Genomic DNA, 26,213 nt, shown 5'->3' on the forward strand with positions numbered 1-26,213 from the left:
GGTAAATATGCATATATGCCTTACAATGAAGGCATCTATTTTCATATTTAGATTATTTATGGATGAATGTACCTTGACAAATCTAAATATTTAGCCTATGGGAAGTTTAGATAGATGGGATTTTGATTGTACGAGGTAATTAATAGCTTTTGAATTTTTGTTACAAGACTTGTTTAATCACTGGAAACTAGCTTTATACACATACTACTTTTTTCTTTTTAAAAAATATTCATTTTTAAGGGTTGAAAAAAAAGAATTAAATATCGTATCAGGAATTGTAATTAAAACCAAGAAATATCCTGGGAAAATGGTCATTTTCACATGTTCACATATAACAACATAGATTTGTGCATTTGGTCTTAGATAATATGTAAACTCCCATAATTGTTGTCATTCAATTCTAGTCTAGTTTTCTTTTTATTCTTGTTATTAATTGTTGCTATTTGTGTGTTGTTATGTTTACATTAACATTTAGCTTCAGTCTAATGGATACCATGGAAACAGATGTTCATGCTTAAAATGACCCATCTGGACATATTTAACATGTAGAGTGCTAAATCTGTATTTTTGAATTGAATAAAGGGAAATAATCTTCTTTTTAAATGTGAAATATGCACTTTAAATTTATATTATCCTTTGCTTTATCTGTCTGTCTATCACTACAATCCCCATACCTAATATTTATCCCTGGATTGCTATCTGGTCCCATCATGGTGAATGTCTTTCCGGATCCTGTTTGTCCATAGGCCATCAAGCACACATTATAGCCATCAACACAGGATGAAACAATTGCTTTTGTGTCTTCAAATATCTACAAGATATGAAAGTAATTAATAGCAAAACTCAACATTTACATCCCAATATAATTCACATTATTCAATGAAAGAAAGATGTAACTGTTTTAATTATGTGATGTGAGGCAAACCTTTTTATAGTGAAACCTGACTTCACAAGTCATTTTATTATTTATTATGACTGGATTTCAGAAACCATTCACAAAACACTTATGTGATCTTGACCTTTAACCCTTTTGGTGCATTCATCTTTTCACTGTTTTCATGTAAACTTACAAGGTCTGTCTAAAGTACAAAAATGCAGCATTTCTGAATGCATTGTTTCAGATATTTGTTGCTAATGTGGCAAAAATCTATGAGTAATGTTGAAAACTAAAAAAAAAAGATTGCACCTCTGTTGACATCAGACACCAAATGTCCCTACTAAAGAATAACAATTATGACAGAAAGAAAATAAAAAAAAACATAAGAAGGATGGTACCGCACAATGAATTTTGTTGTACTAACCTGTTCTTGTGTCGCACTTGGGTCAAACACTTTGTCAAAGCTGAAAATCTTTTTTCCATTCTGTGGATGAGTGGCTACAATATCCTGGTCAGATGGAAACTTTAGACAATTAGTAGCATTGTCATCTTTCCTGGCTCGGCAAAATACACGAATATTGCCTCGCAGTTCTTGCAACTGAAATGGAAGCACAAAATGAACATTTTATCCTTTTTAACTAAATATACTTCATCAAGATTTCGGAAAAAAAAGCAACAAGAGTCCCATGACATGACTGATGTTCTGCTGTAAGAAAAGAATTTCCAGGAAACCAAGGTAAGACAATTTCTTCTATTTGACTGCTGAGTGTTGAAACTATCTCTGATATTCTTGACCAATAACAGTATATTCAAAGTAGCAGATGTGGTGGTCATATTGAATTTAAGATCAGTACTATTTTCATTTTTGACCCACCAGATGTATGTCAGATGTTTTGTTTTTGTTCTAGGGTTTAACGCCATTTTTCAGCACAAGATAGGCTATACATGGTGGCCAGTATAACTGGTGGAGGATGAACCCTGGAAACCCCAGGGAAGAACCACCGACCCACGAGAAGCTACTGACAAACTTTCTCACATACCCATGCTAGCCGAGCCTTGGAATCGAACCCACGCAGACAGAGGTGAGATGGCAGTTATCCAGAATGGTGAGCGCTTTAGACTACTTGGCCACTTGGCCACTCAGAAGAATTTCGGTTAAACTCCATGTTAGTATGGCATCCATTCAGGAGGAGTAGCAGTAGAAAGATAGTCATCTTGGCAGACATATTGGCAGGAAGGCTGGCACCATTATCATTCAGGAATAACTAGATATCATAAGAATTCTAGTGAAGACCATGGGAGTATTAGGATCCATTCAGATCAAAGTCTTCTTGTGAAAAATATATGTTGATATGACTTCCCATCAAGAAGTAGTAGCAACAGCAAGATTTTCAACATGGATGCCATGGTGGTCATGCTGCATGTAAGATCTGTATCATTTTCATAGGATAAACTAGACATGAGAAGAAGTCATTTTGTGAAAACATCATTTTGATATGACTTTCTGATTAGGAATATCGATAACATCATTTTCAAGATGGTTGCCATGGTGACCATATTAGATATCAAATCAATACTAGTTTCATTTCGTATCAACTAGAGATCACAAAAAGTATTGTGCACTTGTTGATATGACCATTCCTTGACGAGTAGGAGTTGCAATAACAAAACATTTAAGCTGGCTTTGATACTGGCTATACTGGACGTAGCATTATTTTCATTTAGCTTCAACTAGTTACCAGAAGAAGTATTCTTATGGACACTACAGTTTTTTTGTCTATCCCTCTAATGTTGAAGATGAACAATGTCCAAATCAATTCTATACATCAGATAAACAAACATTAGACTGCTCTTACCAAACAAGTATGAAAGACTGAAATCTAACAGACAATTTAAACACTACTGACAGGTAATATTAAGATATGCTGTCCTTTTCATTTTTCCATTTTACAAAATATATTATCATTGATAGGTATATCAACAACAACTTCCTAACATAGGAAATTTATTTCTCAAAATTTGATTCTATTTATATTAACCTGTGTATAAAGTATTTTGATACAAGAAATCTGTATGTAACTAAACAGTCCTAGTACCTACCTGGTTGTATAGCAGTTTCCTCTGAAGAGCCTCTTTCCTGTAGAGGGCCCTCACTTCCTCCAGCTCTCCCATCTGACTGGTCTCTGATGCCTTCATCTTAGCCATAGCAGGACCAAGCTTCAAAAATAATATAAAACCATTCTGAAATATTTTCATTCACATATATGATCTTTTCTTTGCCAACCATCTGTGTCCAACAACCATATGCAAAAATAAAAGAAAATAGTTCCTACTGATTTTGCCTGTAAATCATGCAATTATAAAACAACACATTTTATGAATTTCAAGAAATAAAAAAACTCTCAGAGTTCACAATGCCTATGCTGAAAAAGTGATCCACATGTCTTGCCATTTATTACACCTAGGCCTGAAAATATCATTGCATGTCTATACTTCATTTAAAGACTGGACATAAATTATGAGTTAGTACGTTTGAAAAAAATACAACAGTCTCTTCAAATTGGGACCATTTCTTTTCATACTTATTATTTATTACTTGAAGGAATTAAAACATACATCATGCATCTTGTGGATCAACTGTGGGTATACTATATTCACTGCAGGAATTCATATTTTTTATTAAAGGAGAATCAGTGTATGCCAATATTCTCAATCCCTCTATAAGCCAAAATTGGATAATAACTCATGATTCTTTAATAATTTCTTTTGAAACTTTTTAAGTTTTTAAAAGATTACACATGTTCCGCACACATGGATAAAAACTGCATTAGGCTTGCAATTATGGAGAAAAAATGTTGAGGAATGTTGACCATGACATTCAAAGCACAGCAATTACAGCTTGTGCCAGAATCTAGTCTTTTTGCAGTCAGTAGGAAAAGATATGAATAATTATAAACCAAGGTAGCTTCTGTGATCTGTAATAATAATATTTTTCCTTTTTAAAATTTGTACAACTAGATGAAATCTTTATAATTTTTCTTTCATCAAATCAATTAAATCTGATCCATGACATGAGAATATACCTGTTTGACCATGTCTTTCATACTGTCCATGTATCTCTGGACATCCATCTTCAGTCGGGTATGTACTTTCCTAAGATCCATGGCATGTCCATTCAGTGTCTCAATATCTTGGGGGTTCACTCTATCCCTTACAACAGGGGCCTAGAAATAAAGATATACAATATTGATCCCATTTATAATACTCATCTAGCTATGAACAGCCTAGAACCAGATCTGCATAAAACAATGTGCCAGCATATCAGGCTGATTTACTGCTGCATACCTGAGATTTATTTAATATTATAATCGAGCACACACACACACACACACACACATTACAAGCATGTTCTTTGCAATGAAGAACAAAGTACAATGATGGTCAGGTCACTGATATTCACCCATATTGTGCAGTTTTGTCTATTTTTGAAACTCAGTGACTTAGGAACAAGACTTGCTTTCCCTAAACAGTAAACAGTTCATATGATTGTCTTCATATCTGAGTCTACTATAGTTGTATAAGGTATACCCAGTTTTATGTCAAATGCAAATGGTATTGCAGTGACACTTTGTGAGAACATTTGCTCTCTATATTTTGCTTTGCCAACCTCAAGTTATGTCTGGTTGGCTTTTGTACAATTACATATGCCATGGTGATCTTGTTGCCATTTTAATCAAATCATGATACAAGGGATGTGATGAACAATGTACTGGTAAACACCACACCTTATTTAAATGCTAACTTGTATATCCAAAATGATAACGTGTTTCCAAAATGAAAACTCATTTGTCAAAAATAATACTTATGTTACTTCATCTATCCAAAATGCTAACTCGTGTATCCAAAATGATAAATAGAGGATCTTAACTGAGTAAAGATCTAATATTGAATTTTTTAAACTCGTTGAATAATGTTCAGCTTTTGCTTGCAAGGCTTTCAAAAACTAGACATTATTCAACAAGGTTCATAAATGTAATACTATTTACATTAACTGTTTGAGATTTTTTTATCACATAGTTTTTATTTCAGTAGAAATTATTTAGATAGAAAGAAGAATGAATAATTTCATTCATTCTGACAGACATTGCACCTTTCAAATGTGCGTAAAATATAATCCCAAACAATGTTGAACTAATAAAAGTAGATTATAAGACAATATAATTTTACAAACTATAAATAAAAAAACAAGCGACAATCTGAATAAACAGAATATTTTATAAAAACAAATTCATCTTTCAACACAAAATGTCAAATGCTTGTGATGTCACATTGTTTGATATAGTATACAGTACCGGTTGGAGTCCATGTTTACCATAACATGTCACTTTTACAATTAAACATTACTTTGTTGTGATATTTATGTGAAAAGAGGATTACTGGATGCAGAAATTCCCATATTTACTTTAATGCATTTGTGACTGGATATTTACAGTATTTGATTTGGAACAGTAGACTGTACAGAAGATGTACACAAATTTCTTTTCGAAGTGGATTTGCATCACATATTTACTGCATAAATATGCTGTGGTTGGAAAAAGTTCTGTCAGTTGGGAGACCCATTTATGTCTACATTCTTTTGTGAACAGAGGTAAGTTTATTTACTTCTGTAAGTTAACATTTAAACCACACCTGTATATAGGGTGGATTCTATGTTATAGATATACCACAACTCCCCCCCACCTCCCACCAACTCTATCAAATGAGCAATGCCCTTACTTTTACTTATTGTTGTTCTTCTTATCTTGGGGTTTTATTCCATTTTTCATATGATAATATTGCTATTCATTACATAACAAAACCCTGTGGGGTACATTGGCCATATACAGACAGACAAGACCATTTTTCTCCAATTCAATTTCTTGAGACAAGTCAAAAAATGGCTGCAAAAATGTTCACTGAAAACAAAACAATTCCAGAAGGCATGGTTAAAAATGCTTTCCCATGATCACAGCCAATCACAGTAATTACATGGGCTTTTATGGACAAATCAGAATCATATAAAGTGATATGTAACATGTCATATCAAAGATATGAAATTGCACATACTATAGGAAAACAGTACCAACCATGTGATAACTCATGTATCCAAAATGAAAACTTGTGTATCAAAAATGCTAATTCATATGTGAAAATGCTAACTGATATATCCAAAATCATAATTCATATATGAAAATGCTAGCTCATGTATCCAAAATGTTAACTCATGTTTCCAAAATGGTAGCTTGTGCATCCAGTATGTCAGCTCATGTATCCAAAATGCTAACTCATGTATCCAAATGCTGACTTGTGTACTATCCAGAATGCTAGCTCATGTATAGAATGGCATAGGTCACTGCTCCAAAAAATTTCTTTCTATTGGTTCTGCTCTATATGTTGGTTTCAAATATTTTCAAAATTAATGATTGTGAGAGCCATAAAATCATATCAGAATAAACTTAAAGACCTAATAATGTTTCCTACCTGAAATATTCTCAGCATGTTTTTTATTTTTTAATGTTTTTCTAATTTCATGGTGTTTGTTTTTGTAATAATATTATTATATGTTTTTTATCTTATAGGTGTTGTCTAATGTTGTAAAGTTCTTAGAGCTTCTAAAGATTAGGTGCTATACAAAGTTCTCATTATTATTATTATTATTATCATGCCATTTCATAATTTTTTTGTATTTTCTTGCAATGGAATGCAGTTTTAAATCATAAATAAGGGCCGGATGATTGGGGAACCTAATGGAATGACTGTTAGTTGGTTAAAAATACCTGGTTGTTTGCCTGGCCAAAATGCCAAATTCAGAATGATCTAGAAGCAAACTTGTTTATGAATCTGATGGGAAAATGATCCACATCAAGGTTCTCTTATTGTGACATTGGTTTTTAGATAGAGGTCGTGATCAACAGATTTAATTATTCCTATCTTAATATCTGTCAAGTGGAATCAGTCTTCAAGTTCTGCTCAGTTATAAATTGAGACAATTTATTTATTTAAATTATTCATTGAAATTACAAATGTTTCATTGATTTTTGGACTAAATCATTATTTTGGAATTATTGAGATTCATTCAAGGACATTCTGGACTATATCATTGTGATATACCAAGATTACTGACACATCAGCACATTCAATACTGGAATTCATTTGGAACACTCTGTATTCAGGACCTGTGACTGAAATTTAGGATCATACAGGATTTAATTCATAATACTGTAGGTTCTATTTAAATTTTCACTTTGTATTCAATACAAAGAAATTATATGTTGAATTTTACTAAACTTGTTTCATTTCTTCGTTACTTAGTTAATAGCAAAGAGTTGTTTCACAATTTCATTTACAACCAATTAGATATCACAAGAAACCTTTCAGTAAAATCCCTATGCTGATATGACTATTCATTCATTGGAAGTATTGATAATGAGATGTTCTTGATGATCACTGTGGTCACCACAGTGGATGTGTAAGTAGCACCATTTTTGTTTTGTTCTGAAGACCAACAAGATATCATAAGAAGTCCTTTTTTGAAGCTGATAAGAGGATCCATTCATGATAAGTAGAAGTAAAAATATTTTCAAGATGGCAGCAATGTCAACCATATTGGATATATGAGTAGAACCATTTGGATTTAGGACCAGTTAGTTATCATGAGAAGTCTTCTACTAAAACCCCATGTCAATATGACATTCTGTTCAAGATGAGTAGCAATAACAGGATTTTCAGAAATGTTGCTTTAGCAGACAAATTAATCATCAAATCTGAACCATTTTGATTTAGGACCAATTAGATGTCTTTCAATGAAAACCCTATATTGATATGACCATCCATTCTGGAGATGCAGGAAAACAAAAGATTTTTAAGATGGCTATTGTTGTGGCCATATCAGACATCAGACCAGTACCATTTGCAATTTAGTATCAACTAGACCTCACAAGAAGTCTTCTGGTGAAACCCCATCTTACTTTTTTGAAGGAGTAGCAATAACAATATTATAAATATGGCTGCCATGATGACTGATGAGGTACATCCTCAGACATAGTTCTGACCAAGTATATCCTAAGAAACATTCAAAACAAATAAACGTAAAAGCAATATAAAGTTGCCTCTTCCATCCCATAGCTTGGACAATATCAGGTAAATGTTGTCAAATGTGATGCTCATGGCAACTGCCCTAACCTCAAAATGCATCAGAAATTCATTTGGTCTTGGGTAAGTTCAACATATATAGTGCAAATAACTCATCATATTTCTGACAGAGCCTGAGCTGAAATACTGACTATCCTGTTTTAAATTTTATCAATAAAAAGGATATCTCTCTTCATGTCAGCTCCATTTGTTTCTGGTAACACTTCTGAGCCTTGATGGGGTCCTACAGATGGGCCAGAGGTGAATGGTCCAACATGAAATGAGGGCAGATTTACCATTGGTGGGATCCTGTTTTTAGCAATGAAAGCAGGGGCTGTTATGAGTACAATCAAACAATCCTGACAAAACTGCAGATACTGTCAAACCTGTCTGCAGCAGCCACCCACCGGAAAAGGCAAAAGTAGCCTGTGTAAACATGTGAATGAAGGCAGGTTCAGTTCTCAACTTGCTCCATGACAAGTTTATGTATTATGCACCAAAAAGCATTAGCATTATTATTAGTAGTATTATCATTGTTATTATTTCATATTATCAGCAGTAGTAGTATTTTACCACAAGACATGAATTTAGTTTAGCTATTTAGCAAAATCAAGAAAATTACAACTGCGTACATGCACTCATTTATACATCTCTTTCTCTTACACATGCAAATGCTTTTATCTCATTGTCAGTAGAAACAGCTTCTAAATAAAGCTACCTGTGCATGAAAACACACATGACTGACTTTTATCAGGGCAATTGGTACAATTAGGCATGAAAACATACATGACTGACTTTTACCAGGGCAATTGGTACAATTAGGCATGAAAACATACATGACTGACTTTTATCAGGGCAATTGGTACAATTAGGCATGAAAACACACATGACTGACTTTTACCAGGGCAATTGGTACAATTAGGCATGAAAACACACATGACTGACTTTTACCAGGGCAATTGGTACAATTAGGCATGAAAACATACATGACTGACTTTTATCAGGGCAATTGGTACAATTAGGCATGAAAACACACATGACTGACTTTTACCAGGGCAATTGGTACAATTAGGCATGAAAACACACATGACTGACTTTTACCAGGGCAATTGGTACAATTAGGCATGAAAACACACATGACTGACTTTTATCAGGGTAATTGGTACAATTAGGCATGAAAGCAGTGTTCACTCTTTAAACAACTGATGGATAAAGCTAATGCTCAAACTAATAGAGATCAAAAGCTTTTGTTTTTGACCTTTGATGATTAAATGATTGAAAAGAAGCTTCCTGAGGCCATTGTTAGTAGCATCTAAACCATTATTATGAGTTTCCTCTTGATTTTCTAACCTTATTTTGTATAATTTGACAATTTTGTTGGGGTGCTGGGCTGAAATAACTATTGAAAAGTTGAAATTGGTCACCACAAAGCCAGATTCATCAGACAGAAAGCATGTCAATGCAGTAGTCACATGATACAACAAAACCATCATTCACATGTGCTATATTCAAGTGAATCTGACTTCCTCCCAGTTGCTTTGACAACAACAGGTATCTGGACATTGTTCTCAGAATAAATATGCTGAGAATTATGTGTCTTTTGTACTTGTACAAATACAGCACTCCCTCGATAACTCATGCCCTGATAACTCATGAACCCGCTTATAACGCGGGGTTAGGCGTGGATCAAATTTTTTAAACCAGAAAATACCCCAAAAATGTATCTCTATTTCTTGAACATGAAGAAAATTGTGATCAAAATTGGTACTGAAACGTTGATATATCACTGATATATTGCTCGTTTTATGGTCGAAAGAGGTAGAAAGAATGTGGCAATTTTAATCAACATTTTGAAATTATCAACTTTTAATAAGAAGTCATATGATTGGCTATATTTTCTTTCCAAACAACATTCTTAGTAGGCCAAAATTAAAGATATTCAAGGAAATTTCAATCAATGAAAATGTCACTTACACTTGGTGTAGGCAGAACATTAAATAATTTTTATTAAGTGACATTTGTGTTTTAACCCTTAAAGTGCTATATTGTTTTGCAGTACATGATCCCTCCGTGCTGAATTATTTGAGAAAAAAAGAAGAAAACTGCACAGTTTTTAAATTGCATGTATTTCAATAAATATACACAACAGATACACAAACCCTATATGAAAAATGATGGTGGATGTCTGAACTTTAAGATTAGCATCAAGGCACAAGTGAATTTAACATATCTGCATGTACAGGTGCAAATACAGGTAAAATGACAAGTTATGATTGTATTTCATCTGTATTTTTTTTTTTTTTTTAATGGAAAAGTTCAAATATATCTAAGAAATATTTTATTCTTTAGTAGTTCAACCATGTACATGTGCATGTTATGTCTGTCACAATGTTACATCTAAATTGTGAAAATCACAGGCAAAGAAAAGGTAACAGTTTTGTAAACATCCACTCCATGAATGTCAGAGGTAAGTTTAGACCCCAGAGTCAGTAATAAATGTTCATGCAAATTTTCACTTGTTATTTATTCTAATATATTTGCATTATCTCATGTCAACTTGAGAGCTTACAGTCATCTATTGAGTTTATTACCTGTTCAGGTGTTATTTTAACTCATCTGAACTACTACATTCAATCTTTTTGTAATTTACATGTGTGTGGAATAACCTGAAACAATCAGGTACACAAAGTGCCATTTGGCATGTCTCTCATCTGAAAGATGGTTGCTTTCTTCTGAATCCCTCATGGTCCTTTCTTCTCTTATTACAAGCAACACAATCATGTGCAGGATGTGCTCGTTTAGCTCCAGGTGCAGCTGGAATAAATTCAGGGAAATGCCTCTCAACGAGGCACTCGGGTTGCTCACCAGCAAATTTGTGTCCTCTCCTAGTAGGTTAAGACACATCTCCTGCTTCCTGAACCAATGACTTCACTAATGAAACACGGAAATCATGGTGATTTAGTTTCTTCATATAGGCGTTTACAATACATACATTGAACAGATGAAAAAATAGCTTTCTCCACCATTTCTTGTATTTCCTTGCTGCAGGACTGTATTGGTTAAATTGGTCACTTAAATCTACTCCTCCCATGTTTTTCACATAATCCACAATACATGTGGGTTTCATCACAGGTGTGTTTGTAGCAAAATTTGTTTTATTGATCACTGCTGCCTTAGCTTCATGAAAACTTTAGATCATATTTACATCTCGTTTGTCATGATATTTCACCAGTAGCCAATTGTCCTTTCTGTGAAAAATACACTCACCCTGGTTTAGTTTTTTTTAACCTTCATTGCCTCTGCAACACCTGCTCTATTTGTTCGCAAGGTTCCACATGCAGAGGTATTTAGCAACTCAAGTTCGTTAAAAAGTTCAGGTGATGAATGACAGTTATCCATATATACTCTGTGTCCTTTATTCAAAAGACTAGACTTGCAAAGCAAACCAATCACAATTTTTGTTGTTTTATTCAGCTCAGCAATATTTTGTTCTAGTCCTTCACAATAATTGTCAAGGTCTCCACCTGTTTTACCAGCATAAATGTGGCAGTCAATACAATATCCACTGCTTGCCTAGCACATTTGGAACAGCTTTATGACAAACTTGTTAGGTTTGGCAGGGTTATAAACTCAAAATTTCAGGCAACCTTGCCAAGGGCAGGTAACCTCATCAAAACTGAGGTTCATATCTAGTGAATAAACCTCAGCAAATGCATCATTTTTTTCAATCATTGGGTGGATCTTGTGTTAAGTGTCACCTTGATTGTTCTCATTGTCTGCCAGGTGTAAATTGCTTAAAATCGCTAGAAATCTATCCCTACTCATTTTTTTGCTGACATATGGGGTTGATATCACATCATCAGTAGCCCATAAGGAATCAAGATCAGATTTATGTACCAAACTCATTGCTATAATCAATGTGAAAAAGAGTTTTAGCTGCTCAGGTGCAACAGGTTGCCATTTCTTCGTGCAACTGTTCTCCTTCAAGTCTGCCCCATGAACTCTCTGATCTGCATAACGATTTGTTTGATCTGCTATCAGATGCAATAACTCGTCATCAAAAGAAGTCTGAAATAGTCTATAGGTTCAGTATTCGCCATCTCAACATTTAATTCTGAAGTACCAGTGAATGGGGGGTTGACAGGCATACCATCTTTTTTCGTCCAGCCAGCATGTACATCCAACTCCAGTTCCACGTCAATTCCTGGCTCAAAATCAGTCATGGGTATTTACATCAACACTTTGCCAGCTATAATAATTTCATTCTCCTCAAATCCTTCAAAATCATTGTTGTCATCACTATCAGATGTCAGCATTTGTTGCAAGAAATCACCGTTGTATTCAGCATCAGCCATTTTAATTTTTCCAGGTACCACGTGCTCAAAAGCGAGAATTTGTAAAACTTCTTTGCTAAATGCTTAGTAAAGTAGAATGGAATGCTTGTTCTGGGCCTCTATAAACCAATCAAATATAGCTTTACAAGCAGTCATGGCAAGATGAAGTAATAGGATGCGAACATTGTTGCCTACCTGGAAAATGACTTAAGTTGTGACAAGCACTATGAGACCTCGACCAACAGCAAGACTGATGTCGCGACTAGCACTTTAAGGGTTAATTCTATATTTTACTTACACTTAAGTGTAATCATCATAAATGCAATGTGTATTTAAACGTAAAATGTGTCAGTCTACTGTATCAGCTATGTCCACAAGCATTTCTCTGAGAACTTAATTAAGTGCCAACCGTGTTTTGATAACTAACTTGCAGAAGTATTTGTTGTATTGTTGCACTAGATTAAAAGCTGGCATCCTTTTTGTTAACACGTTAATTATGTCTTTTGAATAAAATAAAGGAGGTGGAATAGAAGAAAAGTTAAAAGGCATGCAAATCCTACAATGCTTAAAATCTAGAGGCCCCGGTCATATGTCGGGTGAACTCACTTCAGTTGATCAATCGAACACTGTTATAAATGTTAATGTGTATGTAACATAATTAAACTTCCTTAAATTAACCGATTCATTTATAACTGTGATCAAAGATAGCAAGGCAACCAAGAAAATAGAATACTTTGTAAAATAAAGAGATTGGTTTCAGAGATAAGGACCATTGTGGGCAAGCAAGTTTCAGAGAATTCCTGAACTGGCACTTACAGATATCCTCAAGGATGATAAGTCTCACTATTATATCCAACGAGATCATGACAGTAATATTGTACAAATTGAACAATACAAAAATTGAGTTTCGACTTAGACGATTGTCTCTTTAATAAATATCGCTAGTTTTTCAAAAAAAAGAATCTTGTTTGGTGGTGTATCAACAGTTAGTCTAGTTCCCTGCTACACTAACTCCCGACTTGGCATTATACTATTAAATACCACTCCAGGAACCATATTAATCAACTAAAAATAGCAGTGACATAATACACATGTTGTCACATACATGTGATGGTTGTTGATACCTGATTTATCTAAGGATTTGTTGTACTGTTGCAATAAATTGAAAAAGCTGACTTTCTTGTATTACCACATTAATTATGTCTTTTGTATGAAATAAAGGGGGTGGAAAAATTGAAAGTTAAAAGACATGCAAATCCAACCTGCATATGGGCTAGCTGCCCTGGTCAAGTGTCAGGTCTACTCATTTCAAGTGATCACTCGAACACTATTGCAACATTTTTGGTGACAGTAATATAATTAAACTACCTTAAATTATACTCATTCACAAACCTGATCAAAGATTGAAAGACAACCAAGCAAAGAGAATACTTGATGAAATAAAATTCTGTCCATAGATATGTTACATTAATGAGAAGTTTGTAATTCCTGAATCAGCACTTGGAGATTTCTTCATGGTTGAGTAGAAGTTTCACTATTACTTGCAATGAAATCATAGCATCAATATTTTACTAAAAGAACAATTAAAAAATTGACTTTCAATGTTGACGACTGTTTCACAAGCTGTTCTGTTTCTTTTAAAAAAAGGAACCTTGTTTGTGAATTTAAATCAATAACTAGTTTGGTTCCCTGATTATTATGCTCCTTGCACTGCATTGCACTATAGTAAAGAGTAATGCAAAGAACATATGGATCAGGGAACCAGACAACTCAACAACAACATAACGTTTTTTTTGGCATACACGTGCAGGATTGTTGAAACCAGCTGGAATAATGTTAATGCTCTTTCAACGGTTGGGCATCTTAAAAATAAATTATATTTTTACATAAAAATGAATAACTTTGTTATAAAAAGTACTTTATTGACAATTATTCCCAACACGATTTTAAAAACGAGTATTCAGCCATTAAACAGACCAGTCTGCTCCCTAACCTTCATGGTTTTCTTGATGTCCAGTGAGAGTGGCATCATTTCATGTTGTAATGGAGGTACCTCAATAACTCATGCCCTTGCTTATAGTGCAGTCCATGGTTTTGGACCCCCATTGTGCATAAGTTATTGTGGGAGAGGAGTACAAGTAAATGCCTCCAATGGATTTTTCTAGTTATGTTGATTTAATTTCCTGGGATATGAAATTGAAAATCTTATGACAGGACATGCGATTTAACCGAACAAACAAAAGTTATAGTAAATGATATTTGAATATCTTCATTGCTAGAATTAGCATTGCCGTAATGAGGTGATGATGAAGATGATGATGAAGATGATGATGATAACAAATGAAAACAAAAACAACAATAGTAATAATATAACACATAAAAAATTAAAAAAAGAAAAATATTTCTTAATTCTTGAAGTAAGATGTGAAAAATGCCACATCTGATGTTTGTGCATGAGCAATTACAATCACACAAAATGGAACAAGTTCTACATACCGGAGTCTTTGATCTTGACCTGGCAGCTGTTCTAGGTCGACCTCCAAGGACCATTAATTGGGCCTCTGTCTGTTTGGTCTCTGTCTCAAGATCTGAAATCTTTTCAGCTTGAGATTTCAGCTACAAAAAGGGATGAAAATGCATTAATAAATATCATGAGGAAACAAATGTTCCATAAAATGAATTGTCTTGCCTGTGACTTTTTCTGCTCATGCTGAGAAAACAGGAACTCCAAGTATATCAGGCAACAACTTTAATAACATACAGTACCATACATATTTGCCTACAAGTCAAGTCTAACTACAAACTGCACAGACACAGATCAACTGTCACATAATGTGCTGACAGATCTGGGTCTATGCAGATAGTTCAGCGTGACCAGTAGAACAAACACAGGCCCTGATTTGCCAGCTTATTATGTAATACAGATCAGGATCTGTGTTGTCTGCAGTTGGACAAGATTTATGTGTGAATATATATGGTAATATTCTACCAAAATTATATACCTGAATGCAGGAATTTAAGTAAATGATATTTTACTTTAAAAATTTCAACATGACACCTTGACTTTCTTGACACAAGAGCCACTCTTGCCATCCTATAAGTAATACCTATGTCATGTCAATCACAGGCAAGACAACATGACCTGCATCTTACCGTTGCGATGAAATATCCACATCCACAGCAGGTGGTGGCATAGGGTAAAGAGACAATGCACTTCATAGCCGCGATCATAAACCATCTCTCATTGGAATCAAAGGAGATGGAAACATTACGCATACTTCTGTTGCTAATGCTACATTCAAAACACTAACTGCTGTGAATTGTCTCCAACAGTTTAAAAATTAGTAGTGCCTATAATTCATGGAATAACAATATTATACTCGATTCCCAATTCTGATTACCTGAACTGACAATATTGTCCATAAATAAATGTAAAAAATAATCTGCGGCATATTATCAGTCAGATAAAAAAATAACAAGAGCCATTTTCATCCGCATAAGACTGGTTATATTGTTATTATGCAGAAACAAAAGTGGTAATGTTTGACAATCAGGTGTTATAACTCCAACAAAATATGATGCAGGATGCTAACAATAAAAATCGTAAGAGGCCCTGTCAATAAAAAAGATGTACAAATTTGGTTGAAACTGAATAATAAGAGTGTTACTGTGTGGAAATAAAAGTGGATCCATCAGGGAATCCACAGCTGTAATTCCACCAATTAATATAATTGAATGCTGAAAATTTATTAAACAGAGACATCATCAATGTACAACATACCAAACTGGATGGAACCTATAAAAATAAAAGTGACTGAACATAAATAACCTTTTATCTTGTTGTGATTATACTCATTTCTGGGAGAGACACTCTGTGAAGACCTTTTATCTCATTGTGATTATACTCATTTCTGGGAGAGACACTCTGTGAAGACCTTTTATCTCATTGTGATTATACTCATTTCTGGGAGAGACACTCTGTGAAGACCTTTTATCTCATTGTGATTATACTCATTTCTGGGAGAGACACTCTGTGAAGACCTTTTATCTCATTGTGATTATACTCATTTCTGGGAGAGACACTCTGTGAAGACCTTTATCTCATTGTGATTATACTCATTTCTGGGAGAGACACTCTGTGAAGACCTTTATCTCATTGTGATTATACTCATTTCTGGGAGAGACACTCTGTGAAGACCTTTATCTCATTGTGATTATACTCATTTCTGGGAGAGACACTCTGTGAAGACCTTTATCTCATTGTGATTATACTCATTTCTGGGAGAGACACTCTGTGAAGACCTTTATCTCATTGTGATTATACTCATTTCTGGGAGAGACACTCTGTGAAGACCTTTATCTCATTGTGATTATACTCATTTCTGGGAGAGACACTCTGTGAAGACCTTTATCTCATTGTGATTATACTCATTTCTGGGAGAGACACTCTGTGAAGACCTTTTATCTCATTGTGATTATACTCATTTCTGGGAGAGACACTCGGTGAAGATGATGATGAGATGAAAGTAAATGTCTGACAACCAGGGACCACAACTCCACCAAATAATGACATAATATGCTAACAATTAATCCATGACAACGTCAATGTAAAGCTGCACTCTAAATCTGGTATAAATCCAATGACAATTGCAGTTATACTGTGTCCATAACAAAGCAATGCTGTGGAAATAAGAGAGTAAGTGCATGGAAAATTAGCCATAACTCAAATGAATGTCAATGTTGAATGCTCAGAATCAAAGATGTCTATGTTCTAGACCAATGTAAACAGCTACATACAAAATCTAGACCAATGTAACAGCTGCATACAAAATCTAGACCAAGGTAAACAGCTTCATACAAAATCTAGACCAATGTAAACAGCTACATACAAAATCGCATACAAAATCTAGACCAATGTAAACAGCTACCGGTATCTACAAAATCTAGACCAATGTAAACAGCTACATACAAAATCAGACCAATGTAAACAGCTGCATACAAAATCTAGACCAATGTAAACAGCTACATACAAAATCTAGACCAATGTAAACAGCTACATACAAAATCTAGACCAATGTAAACAGCTACATACAAAATCTAGACCAATGCAAACAGCTACATACAAAATCTTAACCAATGTAAACAGCTACATACAAAATCTAGACCAATGTAAACAGCTGCATACAAAATCTAGATCAGCTGCATACAAAATCTAGACCAATGTAAACAGCTACATACAAAATCTAGACCAATGTAAACAGCTACAGGTATCTACAAATCTAGACCAATGTAACAGCTGCATACAAAATCTAGACCAAGGTAAACAGCTTCATACAAAATCATGAAGAGATGGATGAACAGACAAAATATGTGATTACTATTGAGCTGCAACCAATTTTGCTGCATGGGTTCATGCTTATATATTGCATGGGAGTGGCTTTTTACTTGTATCTTGCTTAGGAGTGGGTTCATACTTGTATACTGCATGGGAGTTGGTTCATACTTGTATCCTGCTCGGGAGTGGGTGTTTACTTGTATCCTTCTTGGGAGTGGGTTCATACTTATATCCTGCTTGGGAGTGGGTTATACTTGTATACATGTATACTGCATGGGGTGGGTACATAACTGGATCCTGCATGGGAATGAGTTCATACGTGTATCCTGCATAGGATTGAGTTCATACTTGTATCTGTTCGTACTTGTATCCTGTACAGGTGTGAGTTCATACTTGTATCCTGCATGGGAGTGGGTAAATACTTGTATCCTGCATGGGAGTGAGTTCATACATGCATCCTATATGGGAGTGAGTTCATACTTGTATCCTGCATGGGAGTGAGTTCTTACTTGTATCCTACATGGGAGTGGGTTGATACTTGTATCCTGCATGGGAGTTAGTTTGTACTTGTATCCTACATGGGAGTGGGTTGATACTTGTATCCTGCATGGGAGTGAGTTCATGCTTGTATCCTGCATGGGAGTGAGTTCATACTTGTATCCTACAAGGGAGTGGGTTGATACTTGTATCCTGCATGGGAGTGAGTTCATACTTGTATCCTGCATGGGGGTGAGTTCATACTTGTATCCTGCATAACAAATGCTCTCTATTTGCCGTGCTGTATTTCCAAGACATGGAGGTCTTCAGAAATTCTCTTTTTTTTATGACAACGAATGCCATTGTAAATTATCACTTTTATACCTAAATATGACATATTGGTGTATTTAACTGACATTAAAACCAGGTGAACAAAAATAGAATGGCTATAAAACAGATAAAGTAATAATTTTTAAAATTTTAAATTCAAGTGAAAATTATTAATATGCTATACCAATGTCTCTGCCTCTTCCTTTTCTGTCTTATATTTCTGGACTTCAATTTCCTACAAAACAAATCAAAATAATAGGTCTTTACTCAGCTGTCTAACACTTGATAATATATATCACTCATTCAGTAATGCATGTATGCAACATGTATACATGCACATACATGCATACAAACACACACATACATAGTATTAATATTACAAACCCACCATGCTGTAAATAGTTATCAATCTTACATACCCACCATGTTGTAAATAGTACTAATATTATAAACCCACCATGTTGTAAATAGTACTAATATTAAATACCCACCATGTTGTAAATTGTACTAATAGTATATACCCACCATGTTGTAAATAGTACTAATATTATAAACCCACCATGTTGTAAATAGTACTAATATCATATACCCACCATGTTGTAAATATTACTAATAGTATATACCCACCATGTTGTAAATAGTACTAATATTGTATACCCACCATGTTGTAAACAGTACGAATATACTTTTTTGAAGTAAAACCATCTTTCAGTGGTCAGATTTCTTCACCTTTTGAATCAAGAATCTATCAGAGGTGAACAAATCATTAATATGTGTGGTAGTCTTATGTGCTACCAAAAAAAGAATAAGTAGCCCACAAGAAAATTTGGTAGCCCTCAGTTTTCAAAGGGTTAACTTTTAAGTTTGATGAAAAGGGATAGTAGCTGAAGAATGCTAAAGTTGGTGAAGTGATGGTATATTTTCTTTAATGAAAAGAAAATGTCTGAGAGCATTTGGCCATATATGATTAGCCATATTTGTTTCATGAAAGAAATGCTTCTACATATTGACTTAGTGCTTCCTTAGCTACCTCTGATCTTTAACTAACTGAAATTGCAAACAAGAAAGTTTGAAAAGCTCAGCTACTTGTGCTTGGGCATACTTTAGTAAGGAAAAAAGTATTACAATAAGTAAAGCACAGCACAAGCCATACCATAATAGGGCATCTCAATAATCCCATACCCAATTAGGGCATCTTAATGATATCATACCAAAATAAGGCATCTCATTAATACTATACCATAATAGGGTATCTCACTGATGCCATACCCGATATGGGCATCTCAACAATACATACCAAAACAGAGCATCTCAGCAATGCCATACCAGAGTAGGGCATCTCATTAATACCATACCAAAATAGGGCATCTCACTGATGCCATACCTGAATAGAGCATCTCAGCAATGCCATATCAGAATAGGGCATCTCAGTAATGCCATACCAGAATAGGGCAACCCAGCGATGCCACACCAGAAAAGGGAATCTCAGTGATGCCATATTAGAGGACATACATTTCTTTTTATGCAGGTAAGTTTTGGAAAACTTATCAATTTACATTACATGGGGAAATACTTACCTCTGACTACATTACTTATGCTAAGTGTAACAGGTTCATACCAATATACTTTTCACCAACTTGCAGTAATAACCACACTATCACATAACTCTTTGGCAATGAAAAATACTGCATAAAATGTAACTTTCAATGTTCTTAGAGCTTCTGCTAGGATAATTATAGCAAAACAGCAACCACAAACTAGAACTTAATTGAACTTTCTTGTTTTCCACATGCTCAATACTGTTTAGATACTTCTAATAGTATATACTACAATGTCTGTAATATTTCATAACCTCCAATTTCTTGTGCACCACTGATCAATGATAATCAAAATTATATATTTTCATTTATTTTTTCACAGAACTTTAGAATTTGCATTAAGTTTTACAATTTAGTATACTGTACTTAAGAATCAGCTAAAAATAATAACTAATATATTTTAGCTATTAACCATATGAACATGGCAACAGATAATTAACTGCCAAAAAATAAATAAAAAACATATGAGAACTTACATACAGACAGTATACATTTTATTGTTTCATATTATAACTTCTCTTGACCAGCATGATGAGGATATGAATAATTTTGATTGTTCAAAGGAGTTTACTACAATGCAAGTGGACAAGGATTATCCAGGAAAACTGGATACTGGTTGGACATAAAAGGAAGTCTGTTGACAGGTGTGTCCATTATGGCTAGCTGCACTATACAATACCCCCTCATTATAATGCTGTCCATGGGAGCATAAAAGTATATAACCTTACAGCATAACTGCACTCTAATAAAGTATAGGATACATGTAATTCTTATTCCCTCTTAATGCAATGTGATTCATGACCATACCCAACTTTATAAAAGGACCATTGTTATAATGAGGATCTTTATAATGAGGAAGCACTATTTTTATAAAACATCAATTTCATTCAGATTGGGCCTGTAATTTTTTTCTGTATCAACCAAATATACTTGCTTATAAGTTGAGTCAGTCTGCAAACAACAAAGATCCTGATCTGCCATAGCATAAAGCACCTGAAGACCAGGGTATATGTTGTTTTTTCTAATGATTGCTCCCAACAAAATGCATAAACCCAGATTTGGTGGTGCGTTATGTGATGGCAGATCTGGGTCTGTGAAATTTGCAGCTGGACTTGTCTTATAAGCAAGTAAATATGGTTCCTCAAGTCATGCTAAGACTTTGATTCAGTGACTCACCAGATTTCTGACTTTCATTTCCAATTCAGCAATTTTCTCATCCTTAGCAATGAAAGCTTTGGCATCTTTTGCAGTCTTTGGCACTTTCAGCCATTCTGAAAATTACAGGTTAATAGATAATATCTTGAACATAATGCTTAAACTTAAATTGTTTTAACAGCAACTCAGTTTTAATACCAGTGAATGGTCAAAAGTACCGTCAAGTAAAATTTAAAAAAAACCCCAAAAAACCATGAACTTTAGACATTTGGTACAATGTCCTTGACTGGCAAAGATAAAGAAAATATTGCATCTGACACATGTTTGTCTCATAATACATCCCTGTTACAGCCTGAGTACAAATAGGTACAATTGTTTTGTAAAGATAGCCTGATTTTAAATTAATTCTTCAAAACCTACCTGGACCATTTCACAGCACACCTAATTATCTAGTTCTAAGCTCAATATTAGTTTGGTCTCCAAAGGCGTATAGAAATAAGAAATACATCCAAGAACAGGAAAGAAATCAGATCTGAATGGATGGATTCACAAATGAATCCTTTACACCTTCCACTACTTGAAGATGGGGTATAAATATACTGTTACGACTCTATAGTCAAAAACTAAGTAACAGAAGGAAGCAAAACAAACAAATTTTGTAGAACTTAACAATTAAAATTGAATTATCAAAGTTATCACATAAAAATCTTACAGGAACTTACAGTATTATGAATTAAATTCAAAATAATTCCAAAAATTCCAAATAATTCCAAAAGTTCAACAAAAGTCCAAAAGAATGGAATGTTCCAAATGAATTAAAGATCCTTGAATGTACTGGTCTATCAACAGTCATGATGTTTCACAATGGCACTGTCCAGAACTCATTTTAATACATTCATGAACAGTCGCATAATAATATTTTAGTTCAATGAGCATTTGAATTCCATTGAATAACCCAAACAAATCTGTCCTCACTAATTATATCTAAACAAAACAATAAACACATCTATTTCAAAATACCTGTTCACGTGACCGACATCGCAGTACTCAACCACCTGATTTTAACTAGCCAACCATAAATAACTCCAAGCTCAAAAACATGTTTTTATTTCAAAATTGACAACATCTATTTGTAGATCCTATGCGATCTACATGCCAAAAATGAAACATACAAAATACATAGTCATGCACTAAAATTAACAAACAATATATATATATATATATATATATATATATATATATATATATATATATATATATATATATATATATATAAAATACAATTTAACCAACTGACAAATCAATTCACCCTACAACTTACCATCCCCTTCTAAATGCATATAGGTATTAATACATTCATCTGGATCATAATTACATGATCGCAACATTGCAAGAATCTCATGCCTGTCATTCCAGTGTGGGATGGCCTCCTGCAAATAATAATAACAATAATATTAAAAATATTAATTATATAGCTAAAAATGTGGTAAATGTTCTTGGGTCACACAAATACACGTACATGGGAAGCAAAACATATTTGTTAAACTAAGACTTTGTCAAAACAAATAAAAAGTTTAAATTTGTTCTTTCAATGATTCTTTGTTATACATGGAGAACAAATGAATCCAAATAAATTATAAATGTATTCAACCATATCTTTTAACAAAAATTATATTGTTCTTGCTTATCTTGATATAAATAATGTAAAAATTCTGTAACTCTTTAACAACGATTAAAACTAGACATTTATTCAGTGAAATCAAAATGATTACTAAGTCCAATTTATAACACATTGCATAAAATAGCATTTCACACATAAAGTCAAATTTTTTAAATCCCAACCTAGCTTATCTATAGCTATGTAACACAGCTAATAAGTCAAAGTTCTAGAAAAGAATAAACTTTGGTATTTTACTTCCTAATTTAGAACTAATTGCCTTTTTAAAAATCTGACACTGTATTTTATCAACACCGCTAAAAATCCACAGCAAAATAAGACCAAGGGCATTCCCTAACAGGCAGTTTTGCCACATGTCACTAGTTGTTGCACCTCAAGACGGCTCATTTCAGAAAGCTGTATGACAATATTGGGAAGTATCATGTATTTGAATCATTCAATTTCAATTTATCATCCTATTACACAAAAAGAATACAAAACCAAAGTTTCCAGCTTCTTAACCTAGTATCAATTTCCTAACAGTATCCAAGGAATGCATTTGGTTTGCTCAGCTGAGTTGATTTTTGTATCTTCTCTTTGTCTCTTGACAAAGAAATGATTAAAAGAATTCATAAAATATTTTACGAAAATATTTCAGCCAACATCTTTGATGAGCATTTTCAAATAAAATGATTATCAACGAAGTTACTGTGCAACACATAAGGTGTAATAGCACACCAAGGGAGGTAACTAACCAGTTCCTACTCAGAGTAAAATCTGAGTTACATCCCTCTACATATATCTTAACTGGTGTTTATAGGTTAACAAGGTCAAAAGAGCTAAATATTAGAAGTGTGTGGCATCACTAACATACCAGTTTACCATGGTACTTTTTCTGGTGATACATACCATGGTACTTTTTCACATGTACCAGTAGTTTCTGTCAGTAACATATGTATGGAAATTCCCAAGGAATCTTATAACGACTTTAATGACATTAACAGCATGTTTTCATTATTCATAACAAAATATTTATAAATTTTATTCTTTGCTTGCAAAACTTTTGTATATGCCAAAAACTAATGGGGCATATTACAAATATAATTACGTTTATGATCCTTTAATCACATGTTGGACACAAGCCATCTAAGCCAAAGCAGTGTCCAAATGGAATGCTGTGATTCAAGTCAAATCCAACTTTCCCCCAAAATTTGGATTAAAAAACCCAACAAAACACATGTTATGTTTTAGTTATGTTTTAGCGAATGTGAATGTGTTAAGTTTGCGTATCCCTTTGTACAATGGTAAATCAACCTAGGATTTTCAGAAGACCACTTGTTTTCTGTCTAAACTTTGCATAATTTTTCAAGTCCGTTACAAAATTTCTCATTCATTGAGTAAGTGTGTTTTATATTTACTGGCCCTCTCTGATGAATATCTTGCCTGGGGATTGGCATTCCACTCAAAGTTTCCTTGCCTCTTAAATCAATAGTGTAACTAGTAAACTGTATGCTCTAGTATCAACACATCATATTTTTTATCAAAGGTCACCCTAAAGTCAGGAGCACAGTACATAATTTCTGATGTCCATTAAATATTTTCTTGTTTGTTGGGTAAATGTTTTATATTTACTGGCAGTGCCTGATAAATCACCTTGCCAGGGCATTGGCATCTCACTCAAAGATTCCCTGTCCATTAAATCAATAGTGTAGCTAGAAAATTGTAGGCTTTTGTATCAACACTTAATATTTTATCAATAGAATCGTTCATGTCAGCACAATATCCTTCTTTCACATTATCAGCTATAGTGTAAGCTTAATCATCCCACTTTAGTTTAAACTTTTAGATCACAACGTATACAACAATTAACATACATACAAAAAACAAATTCATCTAATAAAAGGTACTGGCCATTTAATTTTCTGGGCCATGGATGGGAGGAGACTGTTACTTTCTTTTCAGCAAAAGCATTTTCTTTTATCTCAAGATAATTATTATATTTTTCCAAATAAACTCACAGATATATTATTGTGTTATTTTGCTAAAAATCAGAGCAATATATTTCCCCAGCTAGTGACAGGTGGAAATTAAACAAGGAAGTGTCAGCACCCCCCCCCTCCAAGTCAATTATTGGTCCTTAAAATAACTGCAGTATTCTGTTGTATATTCAGAAATACCATGGTACAAAAATTTCATGGTACCCAGCTATAATAAATAAGTAATGTCCCTTATTAAAAAATGAAATGTTCATAGTAACAGACAGCAGATACAAAGCCATAGGCTCTTAGGGTTGAATCCATACAAATCAACAATTAGACAAACATACAACCACATGTCATATATCTGACCTTTGTTTCTCCAAGTATTGTGTTAATATGATAACATAAAATAGTAATGAAAATTATTCAAATTTAGACCTTACTCCTGAGTAATTGAAATAATATTTTAGTGGCAACATTCATATCAGATTAACAATACTAAAATGTCTTGTTAATATTATTCAATCTTAAACTGTAACAAGCAAACTCCGGGATCTGATGTTCCCCGTATTTTATTGACCCCATCAATAACAAACTGCCTATAAAAACAATTAGATGAAATGAAATAATTATTAACCGATTCGGCCCCGATCCCGTCTATAGGCGTGATAAGGCTGTACCCTACTTCAAAGCCCTGCAGCATCAAGGCCATTTAAGATAGACCAACGTGGGTGGTATTAAAAAAAAGCAGACAGATATAGCTCTAAAATGATATCAAATAATCTGGAAATTCTAGTTGCACTACAAAATACAGTTAGAATAAGCTCAATTTTTGGACCCGGTTTTTTTCCACCCAAAATTCGCTCGAGATCAGAATGCGATTTTGTGTCCAGATTTTAGACCTTTTGGCCTCAGATCTAAGGCATACCGGTCTTAACTGCACACAGACAGGTGAACCTTTGCAGCTCGAGATCGGAATGCGATTTTGTGTCCAGATTTTAGACCTTTTGGCCTCAGATATAAGGCATACCAGTCTTAACTGCACACAGACAGGTGAACCTTTGCAAAAACTAGGATAAGGTGGGCATTTGGAATAAATTGCGGTCTCCATAGGAAAATGATGGGTCTATTAAGCAAAAAAAAAAAAAAAGAACTCCAACTTTTACCCTTCTGCTCATGCGCAAGCAAAATAACCAATGGAAATTGATGTTTCTAATACAACTAGGCATTATTCTCCTGGATAATCTGTTGAAAACTGCTGTATTACGATGTATTCAGAAATAGCACCCCAAATCTCGTTC

The 26,213-nt window shown here is 34.0% G+C and overlaps 1 protein-coding gene across 1 annotated transcript in view; it reads right to left on the reverse strand.

Annotated features, from left to right (window-relative positions):
- The window catches only part of LOC149796166 (uncharacterized), a 140,033-nt gene that overhangs the window by 17,364 nt on the left and 96,456 nt on the right, over window positions 1-26,213 (reverse strand). The window contains exons 7-14 of the mRNA XM_089966106.1: window positions 22,598-22,706; window positions 21,298-21,392; window positions 18,708-18,758; window positions 14,878-14,997; window positions 3,961-4,101; window positions 2,978-3,094; window positions 1,302-1,475; window positions 675-811 (exon numbers count right to left, since the gene is read on the reverse strand). Of these exons, the coding sequence (XP_089822232.1) occupies window positions 675-811; window positions 1,302-1,475; window positions 2,978-3,094; window positions 3,961-4,101; window positions 14,878-14,997; window positions 18,708-18,758; window positions 21,298-21,392; window positions 22,598-22,706 (944 nt within the window). The remainder of the gene's footprint in view (window positions 1-674; window positions 812-1,301; window positions 1,476-2,977; window positions 3,095-3,960; window positions 4,102-14,877; window positions 14,998-18,707; window positions 18,759-21,297; window positions 21,393-22,597; window positions 22,707-26,213) is intronic.

The sequence above is a fragment of the Sinohyriopsis cumingii genome, chromosome 7, assembly GCF_028554795.1.
Source record: "Sinohyriopsis cumingii isolate HCF-2022 chromosome 7, ASM2855479v2, whole genome shotgun sequence".
NCBI lineage: Eukaryota > Metazoa > Mollusca > Bivalvia > Unionida > Unionidae > Sinohyriopsis > Sinohyriopsis cumingii.